This window comes from Saxophila tyrrhenica, assembly GCF_035928015.1.
Source record: "Saxophila tyrrhenica strain CCFEE 5935 chromosome Unknown scaffold_14, whole genome shotgun sequence".
Classification (NCBI taxonomy): domain Eukaryota; kingdom Fungi; phylum Ascomycota; class Dothideomycetes; order Mycosphaerellales; family Extremaceae; genus Saxophila; species Saxophila tyrrhenica.
This window is the reverse complement of record NW_027041746.1, coordinates 487,755-514,493: the sequence shown is the minus strand read 5'-3', so window position 1 is coordinate 514,493 and position 26,739 is coordinate 487,755. Positions and strand designations below refer to the sequence as shown.

At 56.2% G+C, this 26,739-nt stretch overlaps 11 protein-coding genes across 11 annotated transcripts; 4 read left to right on the top strand and 7 right to left on the bottom strand.

Moving 5' to 3' along the window:
* Positions 1-112: 112 nt before the first annotated feature.
* Positions 113-1,284, bottom strand: LTR77_008513 (uncharacterized protein; the record flags this gene model as incomplete). The annotated part of the gene is made up of 4 exons (XM_064805745.1): positions 113-184; positions 262-354; positions 474-1,214; positions 1,270-1,284. 4 exons carry the CDS (start codon positions 1,282-1,284, stop codon positions 113-115), a joined length of 921 nt encoding a protein of 306 aa, XP_064656205.1.
* Positions 1,285-1,777: 493 nt separating this feature from the next.
* Positions 1,778-4,135, top strand: LTR77_008512 (uncharacterized protein; the record flags this gene model as incomplete). The annotated part of the gene is made up of 6 exons (XM_064805744.1): positions 1,778-1,837; positions 1,898-2,056; positions 2,113-2,564; positions 2,620-2,730; positions 2,779-3,183; positions 3,235-4,135. The coding sequence occupies 6 exons, from the start codon at positions 1,778-1,780 to the stop codon at positions 4,133-4,135; spliced, it is 2,088 nt and encodes a 695-aa protein (XP_064656204.1).
* Positions 4,136-4,270: 135 nt separating this feature from the next.
* Positions 4,271-4,842, bottom strand: LTR77_008511 (uncharacterized protein; the record flags this gene model as incomplete). The annotated part of the gene is made up of 2 exons (XM_064805743.1): positions 4,271-4,687; positions 4,750-4,842. The coding sequence occupies 2 exons, from the start codon at positions 4,840-4,842 to the stop codon at positions 4,271-4,273; spliced, it is 510 nt and encodes a 169-aa protein (XP_064656203.1).
* Positions 4,843-5,239: 397 nt separating this feature from the next.
* CTR9 (protein required for normal CLN1 and CLN2 G1 cyclin expression) lies at positions 5,240-8,983 on the bottom strand (the record flags this gene model as incomplete). Its single annotated transcript, XM_064805742.1, has 1 exon — positions 5,240-8,983. The coding sequence occupies one exon, from the start codon at positions 8,981-8,983 to the stop codon at positions 5,240-5,242; it is 3,744 nt and encodes a 1,247-aa protein (XP_064656202.1).
* A 424-nt stretch (positions 8,984-9,407) lies between these two features.
* SEC8 (exocyst subunit) lies at positions 9,408-12,806 on the top strand (the record flags this gene model as incomplete). Its single annotated transcript, XM_064805741.1, has 1 exon — positions 9,408-12,806. One exon carries the CDS (start codon positions 9,408-9,410, stop codon positions 12,804-12,806), a length of 3,399 nt encoding a protein of 1,132 aa, XP_064656201.1.
* A 544-nt stretch (positions 12,807-13,350) lies between these two features.
* Positions 13,351-13,878, bottom strand: LTR77_008508 (uncharacterized protein; the record flags this gene model as incomplete). Its single annotated transcript, XM_064805740.1, has 2 exons — positions 13,351-13,470; positions 13,570-13,878. The coding sequence occupies 2 exons, from the start codon at positions 13,876-13,878 to the stop codon at positions 13,351-13,353; spliced, it is 429 nt and encodes a 142-aa protein (XP_064656200.1).
* Positions 13,879-16,576: 2,698 nt separating this feature from the next.
* YOP1 (ER membrane protein DP1/Yop1) lies at positions 16,577-17,325 on the bottom strand (the record flags this gene model as incomplete). The annotated part of the gene is made up of 5 exons (XM_064805739.1): positions 16,577-16,697; positions 16,759-16,880; positions 16,947-17,166; positions 17,218-17,247; positions 17,306-17,325. 5 exons carry the CDS (start codon positions 17,323-17,325, stop codon positions 16,577-16,579), a joined length of 513 nt encoding a protein of 170 aa, XP_064656199.1.
* A 1,063-nt stretch (positions 17,326-18,388) lies between these two features.
* LTR77_008506 (uncharacterized protein) lies at positions 18,389-20,879 on the top strand (the record flags this gene model as incomplete). The annotated part of the gene is made up of 2 exons (XM_064805738.1): positions 18,389-18,936; positions 18,989-20,879. The coding sequence occupies 2 exons, from the start codon at positions 18,389-18,391 to the stop codon at positions 20,877-20,879; spliced, it is 2,439 nt and encodes an 812-aa protein (XP_064656198.1).
* Positions 20,880-22,862: 1,983 nt separating this feature from the next.
* Positions 22,863-23,897, top strand: LTR77_008505 (uncharacterized protein; the record flags this gene model as incomplete). The annotated part of the gene is made up of 1 exon (XM_064805737.1): positions 22,863-23,897. The coding sequence occupies one exon, from the start codon at positions 22,863-22,865 to the stop codon at positions 23,895-23,897; it is 1,035 nt and encodes a 344-aa protein (XP_064656197.1).
* Positions 23,898-24,119: 222 nt separating this feature from the next.
* On the bottom strand, positions 24,120-24,701 carry LTR77_008504 (uncharacterized protein; the record flags this gene model as incomplete). The annotated part of the gene is made up of 1 exon (XM_064805736.1): positions 24,120-24,701. The coding sequence occupies one exon, from the start codon at positions 24,699-24,701 to the stop codon at positions 24,120-24,122; it is 582 nt and encodes a 193-aa protein (XP_064656196.1).
* Positions 24,702-26,048: 1,347 nt separating this feature from the next.
* On the bottom strand, positions 26,049-26,537 carry LTR77_008503 (uncharacterized protein; the record flags this gene model as incomplete). The annotated part of the gene is made up of 1 exon (XM_064805735.1): positions 26,049-26,537. One exon carries the CDS (start codon positions 26,535-26,537, stop codon positions 26,049-26,051), a length of 489 nt encoding a protein of 162 aa, XP_064656195.1.
* Between the last annotated feature and the right edge of the window lie 202 nt (positions 26,538-26,739).

The following is a 26,739-nucleotide window of genomic DNA, read 5'->3' as shown; positions in this document are numbered from 1 at the left end:
GCCGACAACGGCGACATGGGTGGCCCGACCGATAATTGCGGTGCTGGAGACATTGGAGCAGGCGAGCCAGGGAGTATAGGCGTAGGCTCTTTCGGTAGCCTTTCAGTGACGTCTACTTCGTCGCCAATGCGAAGTACGGCGCCGCTTGGTCCTGCGCAGGCGTATTGGCCGAAGACTGGCTTGTCTGAGATGCATGTCAGTGGGGATGCAGAGGTGCAGAGGTCCGTTGGGGAGGAGCGTACGTGGAAACTGGGGGTTTACCCGTCTATCCTTCATCAAGAGACCGAAGAGCTGATTGGGTGTCGTGATCATCGCACCCTTTGACAGATCAACGTTCAGGCTGAGGCATCTGACCTGGATATAGGAGAAACAAGGTCAGCTAGTGATTCCATACAAGAGTACGCTGCCAATTGTCGTCTGATCTTGTCGGTGGAGTAGCAGGTCTTGGAAACAATCGTAAGGAGTGGACGTACCGTCTTGAAGAGACATCGCACCATTATCTCCTGTGCCGGATCGAGCTTTGGCCTGATTGATAGCATGTTCCACGTATCTTCATCATAGGGTGCTTGTGCGTCACCGACATCTACGTGAATGTTTGGTCTGAAGCGTACAATCAGGTCCTCACCCCGAGCTGAGGGTGGCAATCTTCTTCGTGCGTCCTCCTCAGATGCTGTAGAAGTGATAAGAAGGGGCGCGGCATCTGCAAAGCGCACTCGTTGCGGCTGTAATCTGTCGTTGACAGATATCGAGACAGCCTGGTAGTTTTTGGGAATAAACGCAGCACCTGGGATCTCTCTCTGGCCGTTCCCGCCGATGTAGAGCAATCGCACAGTCTGCTTAAGATGATGAGAGAAATATCGCGCAGCCTCCTCGCCCATATCCAGACCAGGCGCCTTAGTCCCGAAGATACTGACTTGAAAAGTCTCTGCGTTCAATAAGCTGAGCGGGGATGGAGATAGCGGAAGTACGAGGACGGCTTTGTCTTCAGCCTGCGTATGGGTCACAGTCAGCTTAGACCATGACTTGTCGATGGACTGCTTGAAGAGGCCCAGTTGGAACGTCGTCTTGATGGTGATGTGCTCGGCCAGGCCTGCTGACTGCTCGTGGGGCGGCTTGACCAGGACATATTGGCGGTCGAATCTGAGGCCTTCGTTGGTGATCTCTGCTGCGGCCAACTCGACTGGGCCGAGCGATTTTATGGGATAGACGAATATCTGGAATCGTTAGTCGCCGGTTTCTGAATGGTCATCGCTCGTGTTGCTGGCGCACCCGCTGGATCTTCATCTTGTCCGTGACGTCGCCGCTGAGAACAATATGGGTATTTGCGTACTCTTATGCAAATGGCTGACGATAGAAGCGTGGTCTTAGGTCGTAAACTGCGGACGAGTTTGTCAGCCTGTAGAGAGAGTCTCGCCATCACCGGCTGAAGAAGCCGGCTGTGACCCCTACCGGCGATCCAACCAACAGCCAAGCTCTCTCGAATCGCGGGCAGGGACGCGACCTCTGCGCTCTCCTCGAAAGCACAAAGTCTCGCATAGAAGAGAAGTTGACCAATTCTACTTCACTCTACCATTTCACAAAGTACTACTGAGGACATCACTGAGGCATAGTGCTACGCGCGGTACCTCGCGCTTCTTCTCCCAATCCGGCAGTGAGAGGGCGAGCGCAGACTGGGAACTGGCGGAAGGCGAGACCAAACGAAAGGCGACCTCGCGCATCTGACCCAAGACGAATACAGCAGGATCGCACTCCATTCTACATTTCTAGATGCGCCTGCATGGCGCAGGAAGGATTCTCTGAACGAGCCTGTGATCGCTGCAGAGAACGTCGAGTCAAGGTCAGTCTCATCTGCCAGCCCTATGCTTACCTATGCTGGCCGTCTTATTCGTGGCTCTAGTGCGACAAACGCATACCTTCTTGCGCGAGATGCGAGAAGCTCGGCAAAGACTGTCCTGGGTACGACAAGAAACGGAAGTTTGTCGATGAGGGCGTTACGCTTCGGAAGAAGTATCAAACGCATGATAGGAGGGAGAGCGGAGAGCAACCATTCAGCAATGTACGTTCAGCTGGCCGCCATATGTCCTTGCCGGAAGACTAACGGAATGGAAGCAGAATGGTACATCCTTCGCTGGCACTCCTTCCGCGGGGAGGAACTTCATATCGCCACCAAACGACTTTATGAGCCCTGCTTTTCCGCATCTCTCAACGAACCATGCACAAAGCAGTCCTGCGTTTACCGACCAGACGCTAGACAGCTTCGCAGTCAACAACACTCCTCAGGGCAATGGAGCGAAGACTTCTTCGGCGAACATCGACCCCGTCCTCTTTCCTCCAAATGCTGGCCAGACTGAGTACGACGCTTTCGACAATCTCTTTGACGACCCGGCCATAGATCCTGCTTGGTTCAACATTGAGCCAGACGTCTTCTTCGGCCCTCTCGGACATTCTTGTGGATTCATACCGGGAGCCCCAAACATTGTCGATGAGGTAGACAAGAACGATGTCGTTCAGAGCACAGAGACGAGTACGGCAACGCCAATGTCGTTTGGTGGATTATCCGACAAGTGGGTGCATTCAGACCAACATGTCAAAGGGGAAGCTAACGGGGGTTCAATGTAGCAATCTGTGGGCGCCAGAGGCTCAGATACATACCAGTGCGATCATCACAGATGAACGAGAGCACGAAATGGCGTACCTCATACGGCATTTTACCGAAGCAATCGGTCCTTGGTAAGAAATCGCATTGAGCATTCGTACAATCAAGCTGACATAACACAGGATGGACTTGTTCGACCAAGACAAGCACTTCAGCAACTTGGTACCTCTCAAAGCTCTTCGAGATGCTCTACTGCGCAACGCTATTGCCGCTGTGGCTGCGAAGCAGCTTGGACGGGTCAAAGGAGAAAAGCCTTACGTCGGCATACAGTGCCAAAAACCTGCCACGATGGAGGTCATCCATGATGTGCCAGTTACGGACTGGTTCTACAAAGCGGCGAATTACTACGACAAAGCTATTGCTTTCTCACGCTTGTATCTACAAGCGATTTCTGGCTCGTTCAGCAACCCACCTTCGCCCAATGCGCAGTTGACCGTTTCTTCTGCGAACTCGGACGACTTGTTGGTTGCCGTCTCGATGTTCTCGTTATACGAATCACTTGACAATCTCGAAGTCAGCTGGTTACAGTAAGCACACTACCATTCTCTTTGCGATCTCGAGGACTAACAGACTGTCAGGCACCTCGCTGGCTTCAAGACACTCCTCACCACCCTCAGCCTTGACCAACAAGACACTTCATCCGTTCCTCTGACACCCGTCGTAACCGTCGGCCGCCGCGCCTCCTTCTGGAACTTCGCCCGCGCCGACTACCAAGCCGCGTACATCAACCACCAACACACCTTCCTCAACACCACCGACCTCTCCCTCTGGCGCAACTCGGGCCTCCAACTCCAATCTGACGGTTCCCTCTACACCAATCCCGCCGCTATCAAGAACGACCCCACCCACTGTCGCGAGATTGCCGAAACCGTCTCACACACCCTCCTCTGGCTCCTTTTGCGGGTAATGAACTACCTCGCCTCCGACACCGACGCCATTGGCCCACAACAACGCCGTCAAGAATGGGACATTCTTACATCCCAACTGGATAGCTGGCATACACACCTACCCGCAACCTTCCAACCTGTCGCGCAAATGCGCCATTCCTCCCGCCAGAATTCCTCCCAACTCACCGAAGTCTTCTTCACCATGCCCGTCTGCGCCGCCTCCCTACACCTCTACCACTTCGCCCGCATCCTCCTCTTACTCCACAAACCCCTCACCACCTCCTCCTCCGACAACAGCCCCGTCCTCAACGCCCTCCTCGCCTCCTCCGCCGAAGCGCTCAAACACGCCCACCGCATCATCGGCATAGCCCTCGGCCGCCCTCCGCCGGCTGTGAGAGTGGAGATGCTGCTACCGCTGTTCATCGCTGGGGTGTGCGTAGAGGACGAGGAGGAGAGGGGGGTAGTGTTGGAGTTGTTGCGGGCGATTGAGGTGGACACGGGTTGTGAGACGGGAGGCAGGTGTGAGGAGTTGAAGAGGCGATGGGAGTGGGGCGGTGAGGATGAGGTAGCGAGGGAGGGGATGGTCATGTAGTTTGTATGAAAATTGTTCTCGGCTGACGTTGCTCGTGCCCACAGCTAGGGGATTGTCGGCTTTCTGGGAAGGTTGATAAGCATCACACGAATAGACTGCTCACTGCGGGATGAGGCTACGACGTACTAAAGCCCGTCATTCCGCTTTCCCCTGCTCACCGCCATAGAAGTTCCCAACGGACTGTTCCACCCCCTCCCCTCCCTTGCACCAGCCCACCCAGTCCCTCCCAAACTGCTCAATCCTCGGCTTCAGCTTCGTCCCATGCAGACCAAAATCATCCACCGTTCCAATCCGCGGCGCGCTCACCCCGGGAAACCCCGAACTCCGTCGATACATCAACGTCCCGCAGACCGAGCAGAAGAAATTCGTCACCGTGTTTCCACTCGCGATCTGCGCGCTCCGAGCATACTTGGTCAGCTTGTCCTCGCCACGCGTGTGCTTGAGCGCGGCGTCCGTGACGATGAAGCCGGAGGCGAACATGGAGGCGGTGATCTTCCGGCAGTCGGCGCAGTGGCAGATGAAGGTGTCGATGAGGGCTTCGCCTGCGAGGGGCTGGGGTGCAGAGGATTATTAGCTTGGGCGTGACTTGACCAGGCATGCGTTGGCGGACTTACTACCACGATCTGAACGGTGCCGCAGAAGCAAGTCGCCGTTGCTTCTTGTTCGTTCGAGTAGCCGTCTCCGCCTAGGGGCATGTATGGTGCCATTGTTGGGTGTTTCACTTCTGTTGTCTTTGGGGGCGGTCCAGATGGATCAACTCTGCTGGCCAGTGCTGGGGAGGAAATTGACGTGAGCTTGCTTTCCATTCTAGCAACCATACTTGCCAGACTCTGCTGCCTTATATGCTCCATGTCCATTGCTGAAGGCTGACTAAAAAGCAGCCCAGTTGAAGCTAGAGTGGCCGTAGCAGCGATCCTCTCGGTCGACGTGGTCCTTCTAGGTATAGTGGTGCGGTAAGCAAGCCGTCTCATCAGTGAACAATGCTCAGCTCGACCTCGATGCCAAATACTTTGTCCGAATCTACTGCCAGCTATTCTCCTACTCCACCTCAAAGCCCAACGCCCTCGCTGTGATAATTTACAAGCAATACCCACCTCGCGCCACTCAATCATCCCCACCCAACGGACCGCCGCCATGATCACTGCTTCCCGCCGCCGTGACGCCCTGTGGCTCAGCATCTTCATCTTCATCTTCGTCATCATCTAGCACTCTCCGCTTACTCCTCGCAGTCGCAGCTCTCCCCCCTACCTCCTCATCCTCATCCTCAACACCGGGCGTTTGAGCCCCACCAGGCGTCTCGGCAAACATCTCCTCCCCATCCCCGTCCCCGTCCATCTGACTGCTAGGTCCAGCGGCAGCACCAGTCCCATCGTCCTCTTCATCAGACTCCACGACCATATCCGCACTCTTGAACTTGCTCTGTGAAGCAGCAGCACCCTTCGACTTCCTCTCCAACTTCCTCTTCTTCGTCTTCCTCTTCTTCACACCCTCGCCATCACTACCGGTACCAGGCGTGCCAGAAGTGCCAGTAACATTCCCACTCCTGCCCTTCCTCCCCTCATCACCCGACCCCTCATCATCACTATCCTCGCCCTTCTTCTTGCGCTTCCCCTTCCCCTTCTTCCGCTCGCGCTTCTTTCTCTCCCCCGTCTCTTCGTCGGTAGTGAAAGCTGCCTCTTCAGCCTCCTTCTTCGTCTTCTCCTCCTCGGCTCGTCGCGCCATGAGTTCCCGATCCTCCTGCGCGATCCGTTCGCGCTCCTCGCGAATCTTGCGCATCTCCTCTTCCCGTCTCTGCTGCTCTGCTTTCGCAGCCTCCTCCCGCTTCTGTGCGGCTTCCTCGCGTCGGCGCTTCGCTTCCTGCAACCGCTCGGCGTTGTTCCGTTCGTACTCAGCCTGCTTCTCCATCGTGGCGGCGAGTTGACGCTTCATGGTGTTGCGTCCCATGCTGGCGCGCTGCTCGATGTCGCCGCGTGGAAAAGGTGGATTGGGCTCCTTGGCGATGAGAGCGAATGACTCGATGGCTTCGTCTAGGCCGGCGGAAGCTTGCTCCACGTCTTCAAGCGTACGTTGTGCTTCTGGGAGCGCGATGAGCATCTGCGCCAGCTGCATCTGGACGAATGCGACGTTGAAGCGATAATTGACATTGCCCGGCGCTTGGAGGAGGGCTTGCTGCGCGAAATCGAGGGAGGTTTTGTAAGCTTCGAGCTTCTTCTCCATGCGGCCGCGAATCAGCCAGACACGGCCGAGACAGGCGAGGATGCCGGGTTCTTTGGCGCCGTGATTGCTTTTGGTGAGCGCTAGTTCATAGCTCTCGACTGCGCGGGAGAACTGCTTGACTTCTGTGAAGACGTGGCCAAGGTTGACGAAGACGCTGGCCTCAGCGCCGCCTACGCTCTCGCGGATACGAGAGAAGATTTGCACGGCAGCGGTCGGGTCCCTCTTCTCCTCCACAAGTGCGATACCTAGGCCCTGCGCCGCGAAAGCGTTTCGAGGATCGAGGCTCAGCACCTTGTCGAAGAACTCCACGGCCCTCAGATACATCTTGCTCCTCTTCTCGCGATGTGCGTCAGTATCCCGTGGCATCTCGCGTGCAATAGCAAGATGCAGGTTGCCCATGCCGGTCAAAGCATAGGTGTCATGCTTGTCGTAGCTCTGCAAAGTGTGCTTGTAGTGCCTCTGTTCGGCATCCTCGTTCAACGCCAATGTCCTCTTCTTCGCTGTGTGAATGTACCAGCCGTAGAGCGCTCGCACTTCCAGGTTGCCAGGGTCAGACTCAAGCAGCGCTTTGACGGCTTCGGCACCTTCAGTTGGGTTGGACTTGAGTGCGAGATAGGCCAAGCGCATGCGCGCGTCGATGTAGTCGGGGTGCCGGAGTAGAGTGCCTTCGTAGACTTTCTGTGCCTCGTCGTCGATGCCTTCGGCTTCATAGGTGCGGGCAAGGTTGTAGCCGATGGTCGTGAGGAGGGCTTCGTGTTCGTAGGATATAGCATCGCCATTGACTTCGCCATTCGTCTCACTCTCTTCCTTTGCCTGGTCTCGCTTCGCCTTGAGCTTCACGCTGGCGTTCAAAGCAGTCTGGAAATCGTCTCTCGCCTCAGCGAACTTCTCGGCTCCAAAGTGGAAGCAGCCGATATTGTTGAGAAGCTGAGGTGGCAGAAGTTCTCTCCGTATGCGCTTCTCTTCCTCCTCATCTCCCATCTCGTCCGGCAGATCATCCTCCGAGATCGCTGAAAGCAATATCTCTTCCGTCTCTTTCAGGCATGACAGCGCCTTTGCTGGCTCCTCGCTTTCATACAGACGTGCGAGGTTGAGCAAAACTGATGCATCCTTCTTCGCTTTCCTCTTCGGGTCCTTCCATGCTACCCTGACCTGCTCAAGCAGAGAGACCGCCTTCTTCGCTTCTTGAGTCTTGTCCTCCTTCACCGTGGCCGCCTGATTCGCGAAAACATCCTCCGCGAATAATACACCCAAAAGTGTCATTGCTTCCAGACTCCGACTCTTCTCCACAATCTTCTCAAGTCGGAACTTGGCTGCCGAAACATCGCCGCCTAAAACCCTCAGCTGCGCGTTGCCAAACTTCGCAGGCACGAAGCCCTTCTCATCCCCTCCGCGAGCATTGTCGGCCTTGTTGTACGCATCTGCCGCCGTGTCCAAGGAGCCCTCATAATGCGCCTGTAGAGCCAGCAGATACCAACCGTCCGAAGCAATGGCATTGACGTCTGTCTGTTCTAGGGCTCTTCGTGCAAGCCGTTCGACGTTCGTCCAAGCCCGTCGCTGTAAGAAGTAGCTCCCGAACTGCGCGCAAGTGAGCGCATGCATGGGGTCTAGCTTGAAGCCAGTCTGGAAGTGAGTGGTGTAACCCTTGCGGTAGAGGTCGGCGTTGTGCGGGTGGCTGACTTCGAGGCTGCTGTCCAGTTGGTCGACCCAGTACTTGCCGAGCAAGCTATGCGCGATGACTGACTGCGGATTCAACTCAACCGATCGCTGCCACGCGTTGTATGCTGCCTCTTTGTGTCCCAGTGTCCACAGACAGACACCAATGCCGATTCGAGGGTCAGGATCGAGCATGTCAGGTGCACGTTCGAGAGCTTGCTGATATAGTTGGAGCGCTGATTGGGTCTTTGATAGCGAGAACTCGACTCTTGCTTTGCCTAAGAGAGCGAAGATGTTCCTGCCGTGGGTCGAACGAATGGCATCGTCGAAGCACTTTCCTGCTTGCCGTAGTATGTCGAATCTGTTGGTCTGATCTACAGCGCCCATCTGCGCCTTGGCGGGTTGTATTGAAGCTCGGAGAAGGTATAGCGTTCCGCGCGCCATGAACAGCGGAGGGTAGGAAGGGTCGATACGGCTGGCGTCGTTGAGTACGTTTGTCGCGAGATGTAGGAACTCGTCCTTGGTCCTGAGGTCGTCCTCTTCTGCATGCCCCGGCGGTCTGGGCTGAGTAGGCCTCACTCGAGGAGCGTGCCGGCACTTCCATAGGTGTAGCCAGCAGAGACAAGCCAGAATGCTCAATCTGTCTGCATCCTTGCCACGCGCATGCGCCGCGAGACCCCGCTGCAGCATCTCCACCGCAACATTGACCTTGCGCAGCTTTGCGTATGCAATTGCGATGGTGATCCAGTAGTCCTTCGAGGCATTTTCTGTCTCGAGCAGACCGCAGAGCTCATCTGTCTCATCCAAGAGCTCCGTGAGGTCCAGATTGACCACTTCATCGCCGTCTTCACCGCGCACGGGAATATCGAAGACGTCGGGGATGTCGCCATAGCGCGGGTAGAGTTGGGTGATCTGGTCTGCGGAGGAGGTGCCATTGATGCCGTTCGCATGGCCGTTCACCACTGCGGTCGACATGATAGGTGAGGAGGGCTGGAGGTAGGTTGAGGAGGAGGGTCGTCGTCGTGTTGTTCACTCTCTCATCGTAATTGCTGTCGTCGTTGTGCGTCCTCCGCTCCGTCGTCATGAATAAAGTCTCTCTGCACTTCAGAAGTTCAAGACGAGCAGCGATCCTCAAACAACGCGCTTTAGCCTCACCTCCGCGGAGTTCGGGAGGCTCGCTTCACTAGCTGCCGCAGAGCCGCATGGGGTGACAGGGATCATTGAAGCTTCCCAGCTTCCCTGGAGCTGCCAGACCTTGAGATATGTATGAGACGACAAGCCAACGCCAGATGGATGAAGCAAGACTTGGAGACACTAAAACTCCACAGGATCGGTCGCGCAACGTGAGGCGAAACGCGTGAGCAAAAGTTGGACTAGGAAGGCCGCCAGCACCGCCGCAATGGCATACCCGAATGGCTACACGAAAGGGACGACGAATGGCTCCTACAGCTCCCTCCGCCGGCACGACTTCCACGACAGCAGTCGCGACACTAGCGCCGATGAACACTCGCGATCCCGACCAGCCCCCTCATACGGCCGCAGCTACAACAACAACTCCGCTCAACCCGATCATGTCCATGGGGTGAGCAGACTCGAGCGCAGCCACAACAACCGCCGGAGTCGAGACTACGCAGCTGAAGGAGGACAGGGAAATCAATCATGGTCCGCCAGCCGAAGTCGCAGCCGACCCGGGGGTCGGTATGGCGCAGCAGGGAACCAGATCGAGGAGGTTTTGAAATACATAGAGCAACACTGGGGCTTCATGGCGAGCGCAGACTGCATTCCGATCAAAGTGGCACTCCAGCTCATGGATTCTAGTAGTCTCGGGTTGCAGGACCAGTTGTCGCAGTTCAGCGAGGCGCATACACAACTACAGAATGCACTCAAGGTCATCGTGAATGAGCACCATCAGGGTTTCAACAGCAGTATTGGTACATTCCATAAGATCCAGGCTGCGATACACGCCAGTCAGACGCGAGTGCGGACGTTACGGGCTGGACTGGTGGATGCGAAACGGGATCTCATTGGATCGGCGCAGAGACCAGAGTTAAAAGCGCTGGCGTCGAGTAGTGTTGCTTATGACAGCATGCTCCAGACGGTTTCCACGATAGAGCAGTTGCAACTGGTCCCGGATCGGCTGGAAGCACAGATCCGGGAGAAGCGGTATCTGGGAGCTGTGGACAATTTGATCGAAGCACTGGCGATGATTCGGAAGCCTGAGTTGGAAGACATCGGAGCGTTGAGCGAGCTGCGAGTGCACTTGAGTAATCAGGAACAAATACTGACAGATCTTCTGGTGGAAGAGCTGCATAACCATCTATACCTGAAGAGTCCATATTGTGAAGAGAGATGGAAAGGGCACATGCGGCGGGCGGCGTTGGCATCTGGCTCAACTACTATGGACTCCGAAGCTGCGACTGCGTCTATCATCGAAAGCGAGCGAGCCATTTATACTTTCTTGTCCAATTACGACGGCAGCAAGCCGATGCAGGAGGATGCCACCCGCAACCCGGAAGCAGATACGTTTTACTACATCCAGCTGCTCATCGAATCATTGAACAAAATGTCACGACTTGACCTTGCAGCTGATAAGATCGAAGAGCGCCTGCCCGTGGAGCTGTTCAAGGTGCTCGAGCGGACATTGGGCGAAATAGAACAACGACATCCGCAGAGCATGATGAAGAGCGGTCGAAGACGACAGCAGCTCGCGTCAGGAGGCGTAGCCGCTGGCCCTGATGCTGAACAGCGAGCCACGTTGGAAGACCTGCTGACGATGCTATACGCCAAGTTCGAGGCAATTGCTGAAGGTCATCGTGTATTATTCGACGTCACCCACGCCATCCTCAAGCGAGAGATAGTACCTTCGTCTGAGGCGACAATGCTGAATCGTAGTTTCAGAGAGCTGTGGAAGCTCCTACAGAGCGAGATCCGGTCACTGCTGCATGACCATTTGGCTTCGAGCGGCAGTCTGGGCACAAAATCGAGACAGCAAAACCACGCCAGCGCCAACATCTTCAAGAACCAGCCACGAGACAGAAACAGGAAGCTGTTCAAGCTGCAAGATACGCTGAAGCCAGGCAAAGACGGCAAAGCCAACACAGATCTATCAAGTGAGCGATCAGACCTCGAGTTCATTCTCAAGGCATCTGTTCCAGGCTTGGTCAACTCGGACTCAGATGCCAGCTCGCTCAACAAGCGCCCTGGTGCCCTAAGTAATTTCGAGGACGACGACTCACCTTCTGCTGTCGCCGACCGTAGCGCCACTGGTCACAAACTCCTCATCTCTCCCAGCATCTTCAACATGGGCCTTCTCTTGCCGCCCTCGCTGACCTTCCTCCGCCACCTCAAAGAGATAGTTCCTACACAACAGACCTCTGGCGTGGTTCCCAGCACCCTCACATCCTTCCTTGACGACTTCCTAATCAATGTCTTCTACCCGCAATTGGACGAAACGCTGCTCGACTTGTGTGGACGATGTATGAGCGACCCGGATACGTTCCAGCCGGATCCGAAGTGGAACGAGGTTGCGAAGAAGCCGATCTTCAAGGGTGCGCGAAGGTTCATGAGCATCATGGAGGATGTGTGTGGATTGTTGGGGCGATTGCCGCATGAGCAGAGCTTTGCACATTTGGTAGTAGGGCAGATGAGGGCGTTTTACGACGTCTGCTATGAATGGAGTAAAGGTCTGCTGCAGCGAGTTGGTGGGAGCGGCGAAGAAGGCGATGAAGGCAATGGAGCCTTGAAGATGCGGCTAGCGGCTGATCTCGCAACCGAAGGCGACATCAACGCAGTGGTCATCGAGCTCCTAACAGCCAAGGACGACGACAAGGAAAAGATCGTTCTAGCGGAGAAAGAAAGCGCCTTACTGCTCCGAATGATCAAGAGCCGCGACCTCGAATCCACCGACCTGATCCAAGACCGCAAAGCCCTTGCCGCCCTCTGCACGCTCCAGGTCAGCATGAAATGGCTCGCCGCCCGCTGCAAAGCCCTGCGCTTCATCTCCCCTTACGCCGTCGACACCACCAATATCCAAACAGGCCACACACGGCGCTGGACCGCCACCACTGTACCAACCCTCTCCTCCAACGCCAACTCCACGCCTCTCCCGACCACCCCATACCTCCCCCTCGACACCACCACCGCCCACCAGTTCGACGCCGTAACAACCTCCTTCACCGAACTCTCCACCCTCATCCTCCGAACCCTCCACATCGACCTCCGTCTACACCTCCTCTCCGGCGTCTCCGCCGCCCTAAACACCACCTACGCTCTCGGCCAACCCTACAACGACCCGGACCCCGCCATCCTCACCCTCTCCGAAGACCTCGGCTCCTACGACGCCCAGCTCTCCGCCCACCTGCTCCCGCCGCAACACGCCTTCCTCGCCTCCAACTTGCACGTCACCGCCAACACCGCGCTCGTCGGGTTGGTCTCCACGGTCCCCGCGCTCGACACCCATGGCTCCGGACGCATGGGCCTGAACATCCTCGTGCTCCAACAGAGTCTCAAATTGCTGCAACCATTCGCCGACCTAGGCAAAGCAGCGCAGTTCTACGAGCTCGGCGCCAAGGGACCAGAGGCGGTGGTCAAGGAAGGACCGAAGAGTGAAGAGGGCTACGAGACGGAGGACCTGAAAGCGCTGATAAGGCTGTGCTATGATGAGGAGAGGGATAAGGGTCTGGGCGATAGGGAGGCGGTGGCGATGAAGTTGGGCGGTTGGCCGGCGAGGAAGACGAGTTTGAAGGGCAGGGGTGGGAGGAGGGGGATGGGGTCGAGGACGCAGAGTTCGGCGGATTGATTGAGTAGTTCAGCGGCAGTTTTCAAATCTTTGACAAGTTCAAGCCTGGTTCCCTGTCTCTGTTTAATCTATGCTGTATCATGTGAGATGTTCGATCTGCGGGCCGCTGCAATGCACATGCATGACCCTGGACACACTTTTCGCCATTGGTCCACATGTTCGCATCACCGCCAATGCTTTTCACCATTTCGCCTCACTCTTGCGAACCAATGAGACCTTTGCCTTGGATCGTGATTGCCAGGAACATGCCCTTGAAGCTGCCGGGACTGCTGCATGATTCTGGTTTCGAGATGGAGAAAGACAGCCGGCAGAAAGGGCGGTATAGCGATGGTGATACAAGTAAGGTAGCAGACTATAGTACACACCGCCTGATCAACCAACCACCGACGGGGTGGGTGCCACTGCAGGACTACTGCTGTACTCTAGAGTAGCTTATCTAGACGTCTTTCTTTCTGATGATCGTTAGCTGAAGCCATCGCCTTAGCGTAGAGGCGGAATGGTACTCACAGGACCGTTGCCAGTGGAGTACTCTAATCTTCCATCCTTACTTCTTGCCGGACTGCCCACCACCATTGCCGCCGCCGCCGCCGCCGTAGCTCAAGTTGTATAGGCGGTAGTCGTCTTGGTTCGAGTACCATGTCTCCATTGAGTTGAATTGGTTTCGCTAATGATGTGTTAGTAACAAGCCGATCTGCCTGAGAGACTCGATGGAAAGGGATACCTGTTGCGTCTGCTGGTTGTAAGTTCTGTATACTGGGTTTACTGTCGGTTGACGCTGGTCCTGTTGTTGACGCTGCTGTTCTTCCAGCTGCTGTCGTTGACGCTGTTCTTGTTCAAGCCGCTGTTGCTGGCGTCGTTGGTGTTCGAATTGCTGTTGTTGAAGCCGCTGCTGTTCGAGGCGCTGTTGTTCGAGGCGCTGTTGTTCGAGGCGCTGTTGTTCGAGGCGCTGTTGTTCAACTTGGAGTTGTTGGCGTCGACGTTGTTGCTGGTCCTGACTCTGAGAATGTACACGGCAGCCTCTTCCACTGGCACATGTGCACTGGGCCGCTGGCCCAGCTGGCTTTAGTACCATGGTGGCAGAAGATCCGTTGTGTTCTTGGAGGATGAAGGACAACTGTGTCCAGTCAGACGTCTGTTGTTGCGTTAAGGTCTCTGGAACCGGACGATCGATGTTGCTACGGCAGCTTTTACATTTTTGAGTCCTGCAAGAGAAGACTGTGGTCAAAAGAAAGACGGCCATGAACGGCCTTATAAACAAGTTTGGGGACAGATGAAAGTGAAAGATAAAGTGACGCCTTCATGGAACCTGGCAGTCGCGCCCGACACATGGCGCAAGGCAAATACGCTAAATTGCCGCTTGGTCCAAACATCCAACCAGTCAGGAGGACGGAAGGACAATTCATTGAAGCGACACCGCTCCCAGGGCCGAAGGCACACCTGTCGCATGCAGTAATGTGACCTGCCCGGCATGTACGATAGCGGGATCCGAGATGTGAGGCGGACGAAGGCAAGAAGCAGAGCCACGCGCAAATGACAGGTGGGTTGGGTGGCCGGTCGCCGCGGGACATCAGCACGCGGTTGTGTGTCGATTGGATTCCCAGGTCAGCTGGGCTTCAATTCGTTTCAAGCATCCAGACGGAGTCGCAGAGGATGATGAGCTCGGAAATGGGAGAGCGCGCTTGGCAAGACGACGTCCAACCACACCCGGCAGTAGTCAGCCTCACGTCCGGGGTTCAGGATCGTCTATTCGCTCCTAAAGGCATTGAGAGGGACACAGCGTGGCGGTTCATGGCCTGGGACCACGCTGAGTGCGGAAGCGAGCCGTATAACATCCATGATGAAAGACCGAATGCCTCGCGCGTCTCACTTGGGCAGCAACCCGGCGTTTGCCTAGTGAAATAATGCCCAAGGAGAAAGCGGTCTGAGGTGTCCCATCTTACCTCCTAAGGCAGAAGGATAGCGTAACGCTGTGTGCGCGCAGCCCGTATAGACGCTAGGGATGATCAGCGACCTCCAGCGAGACTGGATTCGACCCAAGGGTGGAATCAGTCCGCCTTCAAACGAGGGAGCGGGTAACAAGGAGGACAATCGACGGCTTTCCAGTCGCGATGGATTGAACGAGAACGCAAGTCCGGATTGGCTAGAGGCTAGAGCAATCGCTCGAAGCAGTCTAGTCGCTGCCTCATGCCGGCCAGACTAGAGGACAGGGTATCTCAAGCGTGGAATCCGTCTGGCTGTCGGGGAGCAACAAAGTCGCCAGCCAAAGGTTGGTCCTTCCGATCTCTCCCGTTCCTTCACGCCCAGACCCCGATGCCCTTTCGACGAGTCCCGTCCGATCAATACACGAGGCTACCAGTTGGCGCTATCATCTCGAAGGCGTGCCATAAACCGCACAGCCATCGACGTCGGGTAGTACAGGGAGAGTTCCCAAGACTTCGGGCTCACAGATTGGCTAGACCTGAATGAAGCAGGCAGAGCCGCACCAGCTGTAACCCGATCCAGGCGAAGGAGCTAGGCGCTTAGCAGACCAGACCTCCTCGCATCGACGCAAGAGGCTCGAGGGAGACTCCTGACGCCCGACGGCTGGAGGTGTGGCTGCGCTCACGCGCTGCGCCGCTGCGATTCTGCCGATTCATGCCTCGTCGAGGAACGGCGTCATTCGGGCCTCAAGAAGGCATGCGAGCGCCTCATCACCAAACGACACGAGCTATCGACTGCCGCCTCGGAAACCCTTTGCGCAGCCGCCAGCCACAAGCTGCAGTACGTACCCCCTTCCTCAAGAGAGCAGTCCAGGCGCGCCCTCCGGGTAAAGTCGGTTCGCGAGGTAGAACCGTAAAAGGCGGTAGACGTCGTGACGAGAGCACTGCCGCGGCAGCGAAAGACGGTCCAACGGTCGAGACATGTGATCCAAGCTGTCAGGTGTCGTGGGAAGGTGGCACAGCAAAGGTACTGGTACAGAGTGACATGTGAGGTCGGTTTTAGCGTCTGCCTGAGGCATTAACGCACGGACGTACGGAAAGGGGAAGGCTGTCACATGTTAGAGATGACGAGATGATCGGCGCCTACACGGGCGTGAGTCCCATGCGCATGCCTGTCGTAGAGTATCTGAAGTGGTCCGGTACGGCGTGTGGTCTTGCTTCGTCACACACAACGCGTGCTTTTGGTTTCGGACGTTAGGATCACGGCTCTTGTCTCGAACGCGCTGGCTGTACTCCAGCCCATCCTGGCGAGACGGCGGGGACGGAGAAGTTCGAACAGCAGAGGTGAAAGGATCTCAGACGTCGTGAGAAGGGCCAACCGTAGACAAAGCGAGGTCATTGAACACTGATGAGCAAGGAAACCATCATATACCCGCTGACCCAATATCTATCGCCACCATCTCAGCACAGTCGGCCAACTCGCAAGCAGCAGACCGTCTCATCGCCAACACATCCAGCACAAACAAGGAAAACCCAAACACAACGCCAACGATCGTTCCAAAGACCAATCATCCCGTCACTTCCGCAATAGAATCGTTCCGCTTTGGTGTCGAAGACGGAGAATCCTCTTTGCCGGCCAAACCCTCCAACCACTTAACCCAGCACCTGCACCCCTCGATCTGCTGACCCTCGATCTTGTATTCGCGGCAATCCAACGAATGCACGATTGTGAATTCACCCGCAAGAGCAAAAGATGCCAAGACTTAGCAATGCATGCAACACATTCCATTCTTATTCTCCGATCGTGCTCGTGTGTTGAGGGATGCGGTGGGGGGACGGGTGACGAGGGGTTTACAGGCTCTTGCCGGAGACTTTGTCGGCCTGGGCCCTGAGGTTCTCGGAGCTGGCGCCGGTGGTGAAGAAGCGGCTGAAGATGGGCTCCATGACGGTGCGAAAGACGACTTGGGCACCCCTGTGAAGCGAACGATGGTTAGTGGAGATTTTGAAGTGGTGGGGAAGGGGAGAGAGCGTACTGAGTCTGGGGCAGCGCCATGTACATGATGAAGACGAACTTGAAGGTGTAGTAGAAGGGGAACCAGTAGGCGGCGTTGACGATGGACTCGAGGACAGTCAGGAAGGCGTAGACGACCCAGTACTGCGTATCGAAGTATATGTCAGCGATTATGCTCTTGGGTGTTGGAGTTAGGGCGGTCAGGCATACGGTGAGCCACTGAGTATCATCCGCTTTACCCATGGTGAAGACCGCCTCCATGGACCAGTAGGCCGGCAGCGCGAAGCCCGCAGTGTTGACGAGAAACTCGCCGGCGATGTTGAAGAAGACGAGGAAGAAGTAGAGGGCGCCGAGACCGAGGACGACGTAGACTTTGGGGACGGAGGTCTGCTGCTCGAAGTTCTGGAGTTGCGGGTACTTGGACAGCTCCCTGAGATTGGGTCAGTGAGGAGTAGGGCAGCTGTGGGGGGAGGTGGCGCACTTGTCGAGGTTGGAGAGGTGGTACTGCGCCCTGTACACCGCTGTCAGTATGCTTCTTCGTGCGGTTGAATTTTGTTGGGAAAGCGGACTTCTCTTGCATGGAGCTCATGATGGCGGTGTTGACGGGGTGTTGTGGGGGTTGAAGGGTTCGACCACGGTATGGGAGCAAGTGTGAAGTCGGTGGGGTGTTTGTGGTGTGATTTGGTGGTATGAGGCCAGGTGTTGATGGGTGTTATCGAGGAGGAAGCGCTGAAGTGCGGCTTGAGTGGGGGAGCTAATGACGAAAGCGCGACTGGAGAAGATTCAGGATTTCGAGCAAGAGCTGCTTTATTCGATGCTGTCTAGAACACTCCAAGCCATAGAAATGGTCAACACAGTTATACTATTGACAAACCGCCAGTAGCATTGCCTATGTTTCCCAGTGTCTTCACAATTATCTGCCTTCGACTGACTTTCACGTGCGCGCCAAGTTCGCTGAAGCGAGCAAGCCAGTGAGGCGCAATTCGTGGTCGAGAAGTAAAGCAAGAAGGAAGACAGCACTGCGGATGAAGCAACTGCGAAGTGTTGTCAAGAACCAGCGACCCCTCCATTGCAGCCTAATCCCATACTTCCCCTTCTCCTTCGTCCATGCAATGAAGTGGTAATGCAGCAAAGTTGACTTCATTTACCTTTCTTGTCATTGGGACAAAATTCTCTGCGCCAGCCAAGACTGCACGGCGACATTTGACGGGTGGATTGCTCTCGCAACCGAGATCGAGTAAATAAACAGCCATCCATCCTTCCACCGCCCAACCGGCCATCGTCCAAGCGCACTCCACCCCGGTAACCCTCCCCGTCTGCTGGACTGCACCTCTGGATCAGCGACACCCCATCCCTCTGGACTGGACGCCGCCGACCCCCTCACCTGGACCGCACCCGACACCCGCCGCTGGAGGCTGGAACGACGAGCACACCTTGTCGCACTCGACACATCCGACTGCAACAGCACAGAGACAGTCTGAGACAGCGACTGACTTGCTCATGAGTGCCGCTTAGTTCAGACAGCAAGTCCACCGCGAGTGTGAGTCTACAGATACCCACCAGAGCGGCAGTCGCAAAGCGACAAGACGGTTGTTGACGGGTCATCAGCATCTGAACAACAACACACCGAATCCCTCCCGACTCTCGACAAGATGGTGACGAGACATCGTACCAACACCTCCATATCGGCGCAGAGTACCCAGCGACCCGACTCCCGAGCATCCACCACAAGTGCGACCTCACAGCATGACGATGCGAAGCAACAAATGCATCCCAGCCATGGCTCCTTCATGAACGGCAACCCCGAAGCAGCATTACTGCAATACCATGCGACCATGGAGCCGCAACAGATGCCGCTATATGACATTTCGCAACATCAACATCACCATGGCCATCCTCAGGCTGGCTCGTTCCAGGCGCCGCTGGGCTATCCTATTCAAGATCCCGCCTACATGCCGCCGCAGGATGTACAATACAATAGTCAACCTCGAAACGGCTCTGTGCCTATACAGTCAGGGACGGAGGGACACGACGACAAGCGCAGGAAAGGGTCGGCTGTCACTGCCACCAACGACCGGGAACTTCGAGAGATGCTGTCGCGCAATGAAGGTCGGCCACTGAAGGATGTTGCTCAAGAGGTCATCCAAAAAGAGAGGACGCCGATGGCAGAGAAGACCAAGCAGTTGTTTGCGATGCTATGGTAGGGTCATGCTCTAACCTTCTGTTCAATAACGAATGCTGACTGTCACCAGGCTGCGTGCTGTGTGCAAGCCAGCAAAGACGTCCGTCCCACGCAACAGAGTCTACTCTCAATACGCGACTCGCTGCGGCACCGAGAGAGTCGTGCCACTCAACCCGGCGTCGTTCGGGAAGCTTGTCAGAGTCATCTTCCCTGGTATTCAGACGAGAAGACTCGGGGTGCGTGGTGAAAGCAAGTATCACTACGTGGATCTGGCTCTCGACGAGGCGGCAGCTGATGGTACCATCCCCTACGGCAATGAATACTACACGGAGAGTCGGCCACGATCGCAAGCCACGAACGCACCACAGCTTGATTTCAACAACATTCCACACATGCGCCCAGACACTGCGGCATTCCCGACCGCAGACGCAAGCTTCGACTACCCTCCACGACCGCCAACACCACGGAGAGTAGCATCACACGGCCAAGCTTTCGCATATCCAGATGCACGGGGTATGCATCCCGGCACCGCAGAGTCGATGACCTACCCGCACACATTGCGCTTCCCATCAAGCAACCTGCCAGTCTTTACCGAGAACGAGTCTATCACTTTACCCGACGTACGCCCATATCTGCCTCCGAAGACAGACCTCGACACAGCCGATGCACTCTTCGCGCTGTATCGGACGCATTGCACATCCCTCATCGACAGCATCCGCTTTTGCAAAGAAAAGCAGTTCTTCCGTCTTTACACCTCTTTCCATGGCACGCTCACTGTGCCTGTACAGAAGCTTTTTACTCATCCTAACCTCAGCCCCTGGATCGAACAGTGCGACCTCGTCATGTACCGTACGATGGTCCGGTTCGTCTCCCGGCTCACTCTGCAAGCCGCGCCGGTCATCGTCATCAACATCCTCTCAAACATCTCAGCGAACCTGCACGCCCACATCTCGAAGACATTCGCTTCGCAGCCTCCGCACGTCCTGGACGCGAAACTCCGACCAGCCACAGTCTTCGCTGGCTTGTTGTACCGGTTAATACGAGTCAATCAGTCTGCCCACGCCGCCGCAAACCTCCTCACGATCGACCAAAATCGCGAACAGATGTGGCGCGAATGGAGTTCTATGGTGAATCCAAAACGCGTCATGGAAGCCGAGCTGCCAGCCTGCGGCTTCGAAGAGGTCTACCAGCTCCTGACATCTGAAATGCGCAACCTCCTCGAACCGCTCCAAGCTCCTCACTACAACGACGATCCTTATAGCTTTCAGCTCAACTTCGACGAGAACGGATCGTTCGCGAACTACCTGCAATCGCACAACATGCAGCAACCCGGCTCTCGCAATGGTGCTTCGGCGGTCTCGACGGAGAATGTGCTGGATCGTTGGTCTGCCTTCATCACTTCACTACCTGCTCGGTTTCCTAACGCCTCAGCGCGCACGCTGCTGCATTGTGTCTCCGTGATCGGTACGGCTGCACTGCGGGATATCACCATCATGAACGGCGCGAGCTATGGGCATTGGTGGGTTCTGAAGATCTTCGTGGATGAGATGGCGCTCTGGCTCGCGGAAATGGGCGGCTTCCTGGACCCTGCTGTCGACGAGATGGTACCTACACCCAACGGCAGCGGATCGATGTACCACAGTCCCATCCTCCACGAAGGCAGCGAAATGCACAGCCAAAACGGCAACACCAACGGCGGCAGTCGCGGCGCGAGTATGGGCGCTGAAGCCCACCACGCCATGCAACACAACCACAACGGCGGCATGCCACACCACGCCCCCGACAGTGGTATGATGACGTACGGCTACCCTCAGCAATACCACCAGCACCCCCAAGGCATCAGCCTCCCGTTCGCGCCAGCTCCGCATTTGCAACAGCATAAGCCGCATGGTGGGCATGAGATGGCGGGTGGTGGTGGAGATATTGACGATTCGGGCATTGGGATGGAACTCATGGTTTAGCAGACGGGGTTGCCGGTTTCTACAAGGGATGGGTGGGCGTAATGTGGGATGAGCGGGATGAGCGGGATTATGCTTGGGTTCGGAGGGTATGCGCATGGCGCTGGAAGGACGCAATGAATAATGGGGTGCTCACCGGGGGGCACATGGGTGGGTGGGGTCTGCAGCAGCTGGTTTTGACGTGTTTGGATATCCCTGTTGCGCTTTATGCGGGTTTTTGTTATGTTTGGAGCTGAAGATGGTGCTTGAGATGGAGATGTTTTGATGGGTAGGTTAGTGAGGAAGGAATACAATGTTTGCACATCAGCGCATTCCAAAATGTCATTTTCCAAGCTCTCTGCTTCTGCGTCTTATGACCGGGTATCTAGATCTCTATCCACATGGCTCGCAATGTTGTTGTATGATGGCTACGCAATATCATTCCCATAAACACACGCCGTCCTCGCCCTATCCCTCCCCAACGCCGCATCCCGATCAAACACCCTCCGCTCCGCCACTTCTTCAGGATCCGCTCGTCTCTTCATCCTCCCCACCAACCTCTCCGCGACTTCTGTCGGCACAGCGCCCGCGATACTAACCTCCCTCACCCCCCTCAGCTGCCCGAAAGGCTCTAGCATCTCCTCCACATCCTCGTTCATCTTGCCTTCCTCGTCCCGCTGCCGGACGGCGTCGCTCTTGAGGGAGTCTACGACTGCGCTGCCGTTCGAGACGCGGATGGAGAGTTTCGCCAACCTCCGCTCCCGCGCCTCCTCGCTTTCCCAATGATCCCCGCTCTGTGATGAATTTGCCCGCAAAGCATCCACCAACACCCCAATCTTCTCCCTTAGCCCGACCGCTAAGCCCCGACCTTGCACGTTGAATTTGATCATCCCCATGTACGGATCTACGTGATCGACGTGTACGACGACCTTCTTCACCAGCATCAGATACCTTTCCGGCATTAACTCAATGAACCCGTAGCTCCGCGAGGGCGCGAGACCGGAGGGTAAGAGCCAGCGGAACCGGAACTTGATCCCGCTGTACGTCACGAACAGCAAAAAGGTGTTGCTGCCGTAGAGCAGGTCGGCGCATTCACGGTGCAACTGCCGATTCACGGCAAGGAGGGAAGTGGTCCCGCGCTGCCAGACGATATTCGCGACCCCGTTATTCCCGCCTCCCTCTCCACCTCCACTTCCCTGCTGCGGCTGCGCAGCAGCGCACGAGGTCGAAGGCACTACCATCCCCTTCGCCTGCCGCTTCTTCACCGCGGAGAAGTTCCTCGCATGGCTGGTCAGCAGCCCGGAATCCCGGAACTCGCGCGTGTAGGGGAGGCAGTACCGCAGGATCTGTTGCCGCAGCTCGAGGGGCAGGCGGAGGAGGGGGAATTTGGGGCGTTGGGAGGCGGGGCTGCGCGAGCGGGCTTCGAGTTCGGTGAAGGATTCGTGGCGGGGGAGGGAGGGGGTGAGGGTGGTGGGGGCGAAGTGGGGGGTGATGTGGTAGTCGCGGCAGTTGTAGTGGCCGTAGTCCATACTGGGAGAGGGGGCCTGACCGGCGGAGGATGGCTCGGGAGGGTAGGAGGGGTGGGGATGGGAGACATATCGTCTTGATAATGAGTTGCCTTGTTGGGGTTAGGGTGTCGGAGCGGAGTGAAAGCTCCGGTGGTCACCCCATCTCTCTCCAACGTCTGCGACTCCTATCATCCTGTCTCCTCACCACGCAGTCATGAACGAACGACACGACGACAGCCCTCATGGGCTGGCAAACTTGCCGATCTCATCCAGCAATGGATGCCCTCTTCTCAAATATAGCCCCAACGGAGGGGTGTACGCTATTTAGCCCTCCGGCCACCACCTGGACGGCTTTTGGTCGTTCAGCGTTCGTTCCATTCATACTCTACCACCGGAGAGGAAGCAAGATTGAAAAAGCGAGTTGAGAAGAGTGCCAGATTGCCAGCAGAAAGAAGTACGAAGAAGTAAACCCCTCAAAACCAGAAGAATACCAAACGACATGGCTCTCGAGTACCTGCCCACCGAGATCATTACGCAGATCTTCCTCTCTCTACCGGACATCCGCTCGGCAGCCGCCCTATCCGCCACCTCCCACCGCTTCCACAGCGTCTTCCATTCACCGCAAAACCTCGTTATCCTGAGCTCGACCGCTGAAGCAGAGTTCGGGCCGCTTGACGAGATCATTCAGCTCGTCACCCACAACGCCTCCCAACCGGCCCACATCCGCCGTAAGGTCCCACTATCAACGGCCTTGATCAAGCAAGTCGTACAAGTCGGTCGCGTCGCCCAGCGTTGGGAAGAAACCTACCCTTTCAAGAAATGGAAGTCCGACTTCGCCTCCCGCCGCCTCCTCACAACGGACGAGCGCTACCGCGTCCGCCGAGCAGTCTACCGCCTCTGGCTCTTCAGCAGAGCCTTCCACAACGCCTCCAACATCCGCACCTGCCGCAGCATTCCCTCTGTTGTCTCAACGCGTGCCGCTTTACTTCACAACTTCTCCCTACGCGAGCTGGCGGAGATGTACGACGTCCACCAGATCATGCGCGAGGTCATGCGGACCAATATTTGTCCCTCCAACGGCCGCATGCGCGTCAAGTACCAGTCACGATATCCCGACCAGCCGCACGGGTTGATGTTTAACATCCATCTCAATTATCCTCCCGCACCCTCGTCCTTCATTCCGGAATCCTGGTTCCACAATTCTCCCACCGCGAACCTGAACTCCCGCCACCACCAGCCGTCCCGCTGGCTGGACCCAGGCGCCGAGGGCTGGGGCGACGATATCACTCACTACTACGTCGTGGAAGACATGCTGAAGCTGGACCCAGAGCAGATCCTGCATCTGCGAGACCATTGTCCGTTGAAAGCGCAGGTGGAGGCTTACGTTAAGGAGGTCGCCGGGGAGTGGTTCATCAACAACGGGGAGACTTTCAACGAGACGTTGGCGCATGTGGTGCGGCAGAGGGGGGGGGAGATGGAGGAGTTGGGCGCGGCGGTTGAGGAGGGGGAGATGGGAGTTGCGGGAGCGGAGTAGAGTGTTGTTGGTGGGGAAGGGTAGTAACAGACTGTATGTATGCATTATTCGAAGGATCTTTTTGAGTGCAATCAATCATCAATCAGGGGTCGTCCAAAGCCAAAGTCATCGAGGGAATCGAAGAGGCGAGAAGGAAACAGGTGCAGTTGCATCCAATTCTACCGGTTTTGAGGTCTGGTTGTAACCCTCATCGTCAGTTCCTCCCCTTATGGACTTCGAGGTTTAGTTGTAGTCGTCGAGATCGTAGCCTCTCCTTGGGGGCTTGGAGGTCTGTTTGTAGTCATCGGTATCGTAGCTGCCCTTCGTAGGCTTAGAGACCTCGTTGTAGTCATAATCGTCATAGGTGTACCTCTTGGGAGACGTCGAAACCTGGTTGTAGTATTGATCATAAGCCTTCTTGTCCATGGACTTGGAGGTCTGATTATGGTCGGCTTCGTTGCCCTCGTATTGATACCGCTTGGGAGAGGTCGAGTCCTGGTACTTGTACGCTCTGTCGTAAGCGTTGGCTGCTCCGATCGTGAAGTAATAAGGGGTCGTCTCCCAGCCCCGGTATCTCTGCGCCTCCTTCGGTGAATTGTTGTATTGTTCGGATGCCGTCCCCAGGAACAGGTCACGATTTGTCGGTTTGGGGTGCAACTGGTTGTCGGCACGACGGCTGTAGTACAGATTTCCAGATCGCGCTTCATGGCCTTTGCGGCGAAGGCGTTCAGCATCGGCCTGCAGTCTTTGATCACCCGCTCTTCGCCGCCTTGTCGGCTCGCTTTTTATTTCTGTTCGGTGCTGCTTGGAGTGTGAGCTACCCATTGCGATAAGACGAAGGAACAGATTCTTGGACCATCACGCGAAGCTGGTGCGCAGCGTTACGGAACCTACGAGTTCTTGTTATGTCTTGCTGCGTTCCAGACAGGATTGTAGATGTGTTCTGGGCGGTGCTGCTGCTGCGGCGGGTCGATGGGCTGATGGCCTCATTAGACACATCACACCACACTCATGCAGCCAAGGTGGTGGTGTGATCTTGCTGCAGGAGCCGTACGATGGGAATGGGAGAATAGTACTTGAAGGTATGGAGGCTGTGGCTCGCTCACTTTTCATACCCTCAGGTACAGAGTAGAGCTGCTTTCGACTTCACCTTGTCATGATGGGAAACTAAGCAGCTGCTCCCCAGTACAAGGCAGCAGCTACAAGCAGAGAAGCGTGATAGCCAAATGAATGCATACACGTAGCTTTACTGTCCGCATTGCCATAGGATTGGATCTTTCAGTCTTGGGCTCTAGTCGTTCAGGTCCCTTCAACGTCCTCACTCATCATCTCGTCAGTCGTGTGGCGTTCGATCGTCGCTCATGTCCTCGATCATCGCCAGACCGGCTGCGACACTTGCATGTCGTATCCTGTGGCTCTTTGGTAGGGAGAAGAGAATTGATTGCCGCTACCGGAAGCTTCACGCACGTAAACAGAGTACGACTGCTGGTCGGCGTTTCCACTGCTTGCCGGGATTCCTTCGGAGAACTGGTTGGCGGTGTCTCGACGACTGGTGGCGCGGACAGTCGATGACCTCTGGTTGCCGAATCTTGAGGTATTCTGATCCGAATGTCGTCGCGGTGGCGAGCTCCGCTGGCGGGGAGGCAGAGCGTTATAAGGCCCCTCATCCCTTTGCTCGCTGGATGGAGAGCAACCCATTGAAGCGTGTCGGAATTTATAGGTATGAGCACTTCGTCTGGACGATACACGAAGCTGCTGGACACGGACGTTGGGGTTGAGGTCGCTCACGCGTCTTCCCTTATGGCATGGGGCCTCGCAGGAAGGCCATCTCAGCCTTGTCAGGCTATAGCAGGCGATGCTGATGTGCTGGCACCATGTACTGTATAAACCCCTTCGGTTAGATGCCTCAGAAGGCTCATCAGATTGCCATTATGGCCTTAGGTGGCGCAGTCTAATGCATGCAGCCTGATGCTCAGCTCCCAGCCGTGCCGTGATACCCACGCAGCAAGTGATGCGAACTACTGAACATGGTATAGCATAAGAAGCAGAAAGCGCAAAGTTGAAAAGTTGATCAAGTATGACACTGCCGTCCAATTCTCGTCGTCCCAACCCGGCGCCGTCGTCCCCTGTCCCGTCAGCCAAGTCGCCTTCATCCATTGCTCACGTTGTTCGTCATCGCCTGTATGGCTGCGACACTTGGTTTTCATAGCCAGTGTAACCAGGCGTGGCTCTTTGGTATGGGGCAGAGACCTGATTGTTGCCACTGTAAGGGTTGGGCGCCCGTGGTTGCGACACTTGGTAGGCGTTCCCACTGCTACGTCGAACTCCAGTCGAGACCTGGTTTTGGGTGTCGTGGCGGCTGTACGCTTGCTTCTGCGACACCTGGTTGTTGTAGGGTCTCGACTCCTCCGGGCGCCAATAGGCCGCCGAAGATGGCACAGGTGGATCGGCTTGAGTCGAATATCGTGGCGTTGACGGACTCCGGTAATCAGAGGGGGCTCGGCCATACGGATAGGGCTCGTAGGGTTCGGCGTAGTAGTGATATGGTTGTGGTTGTGGTTGTCGATATCTAGCGTTTTCGTATGGCTCCACATCCGGCACCTGGAATGCTCTCCGTGCATCCTCCTCATACATTTGCTGAGTCGAGGGATAGCAACCCATCGCGGCGTGGTGAAGCGTGCGATGCTTCGACTCCTCCTGAACTGACACGCAGAGCTGTCAGTCGCCTGCGTTGAGATCGAGGTCGCCATCGCACAATTGTAGCTTGCAGACTTGTAGGAAGAGCGTCTGGGCAACGCAAGGCTATTTCAGACCATGCAGCTGTGCTATATTGCGCCGAGTCCTTCGGTTAGACAGATGGCCT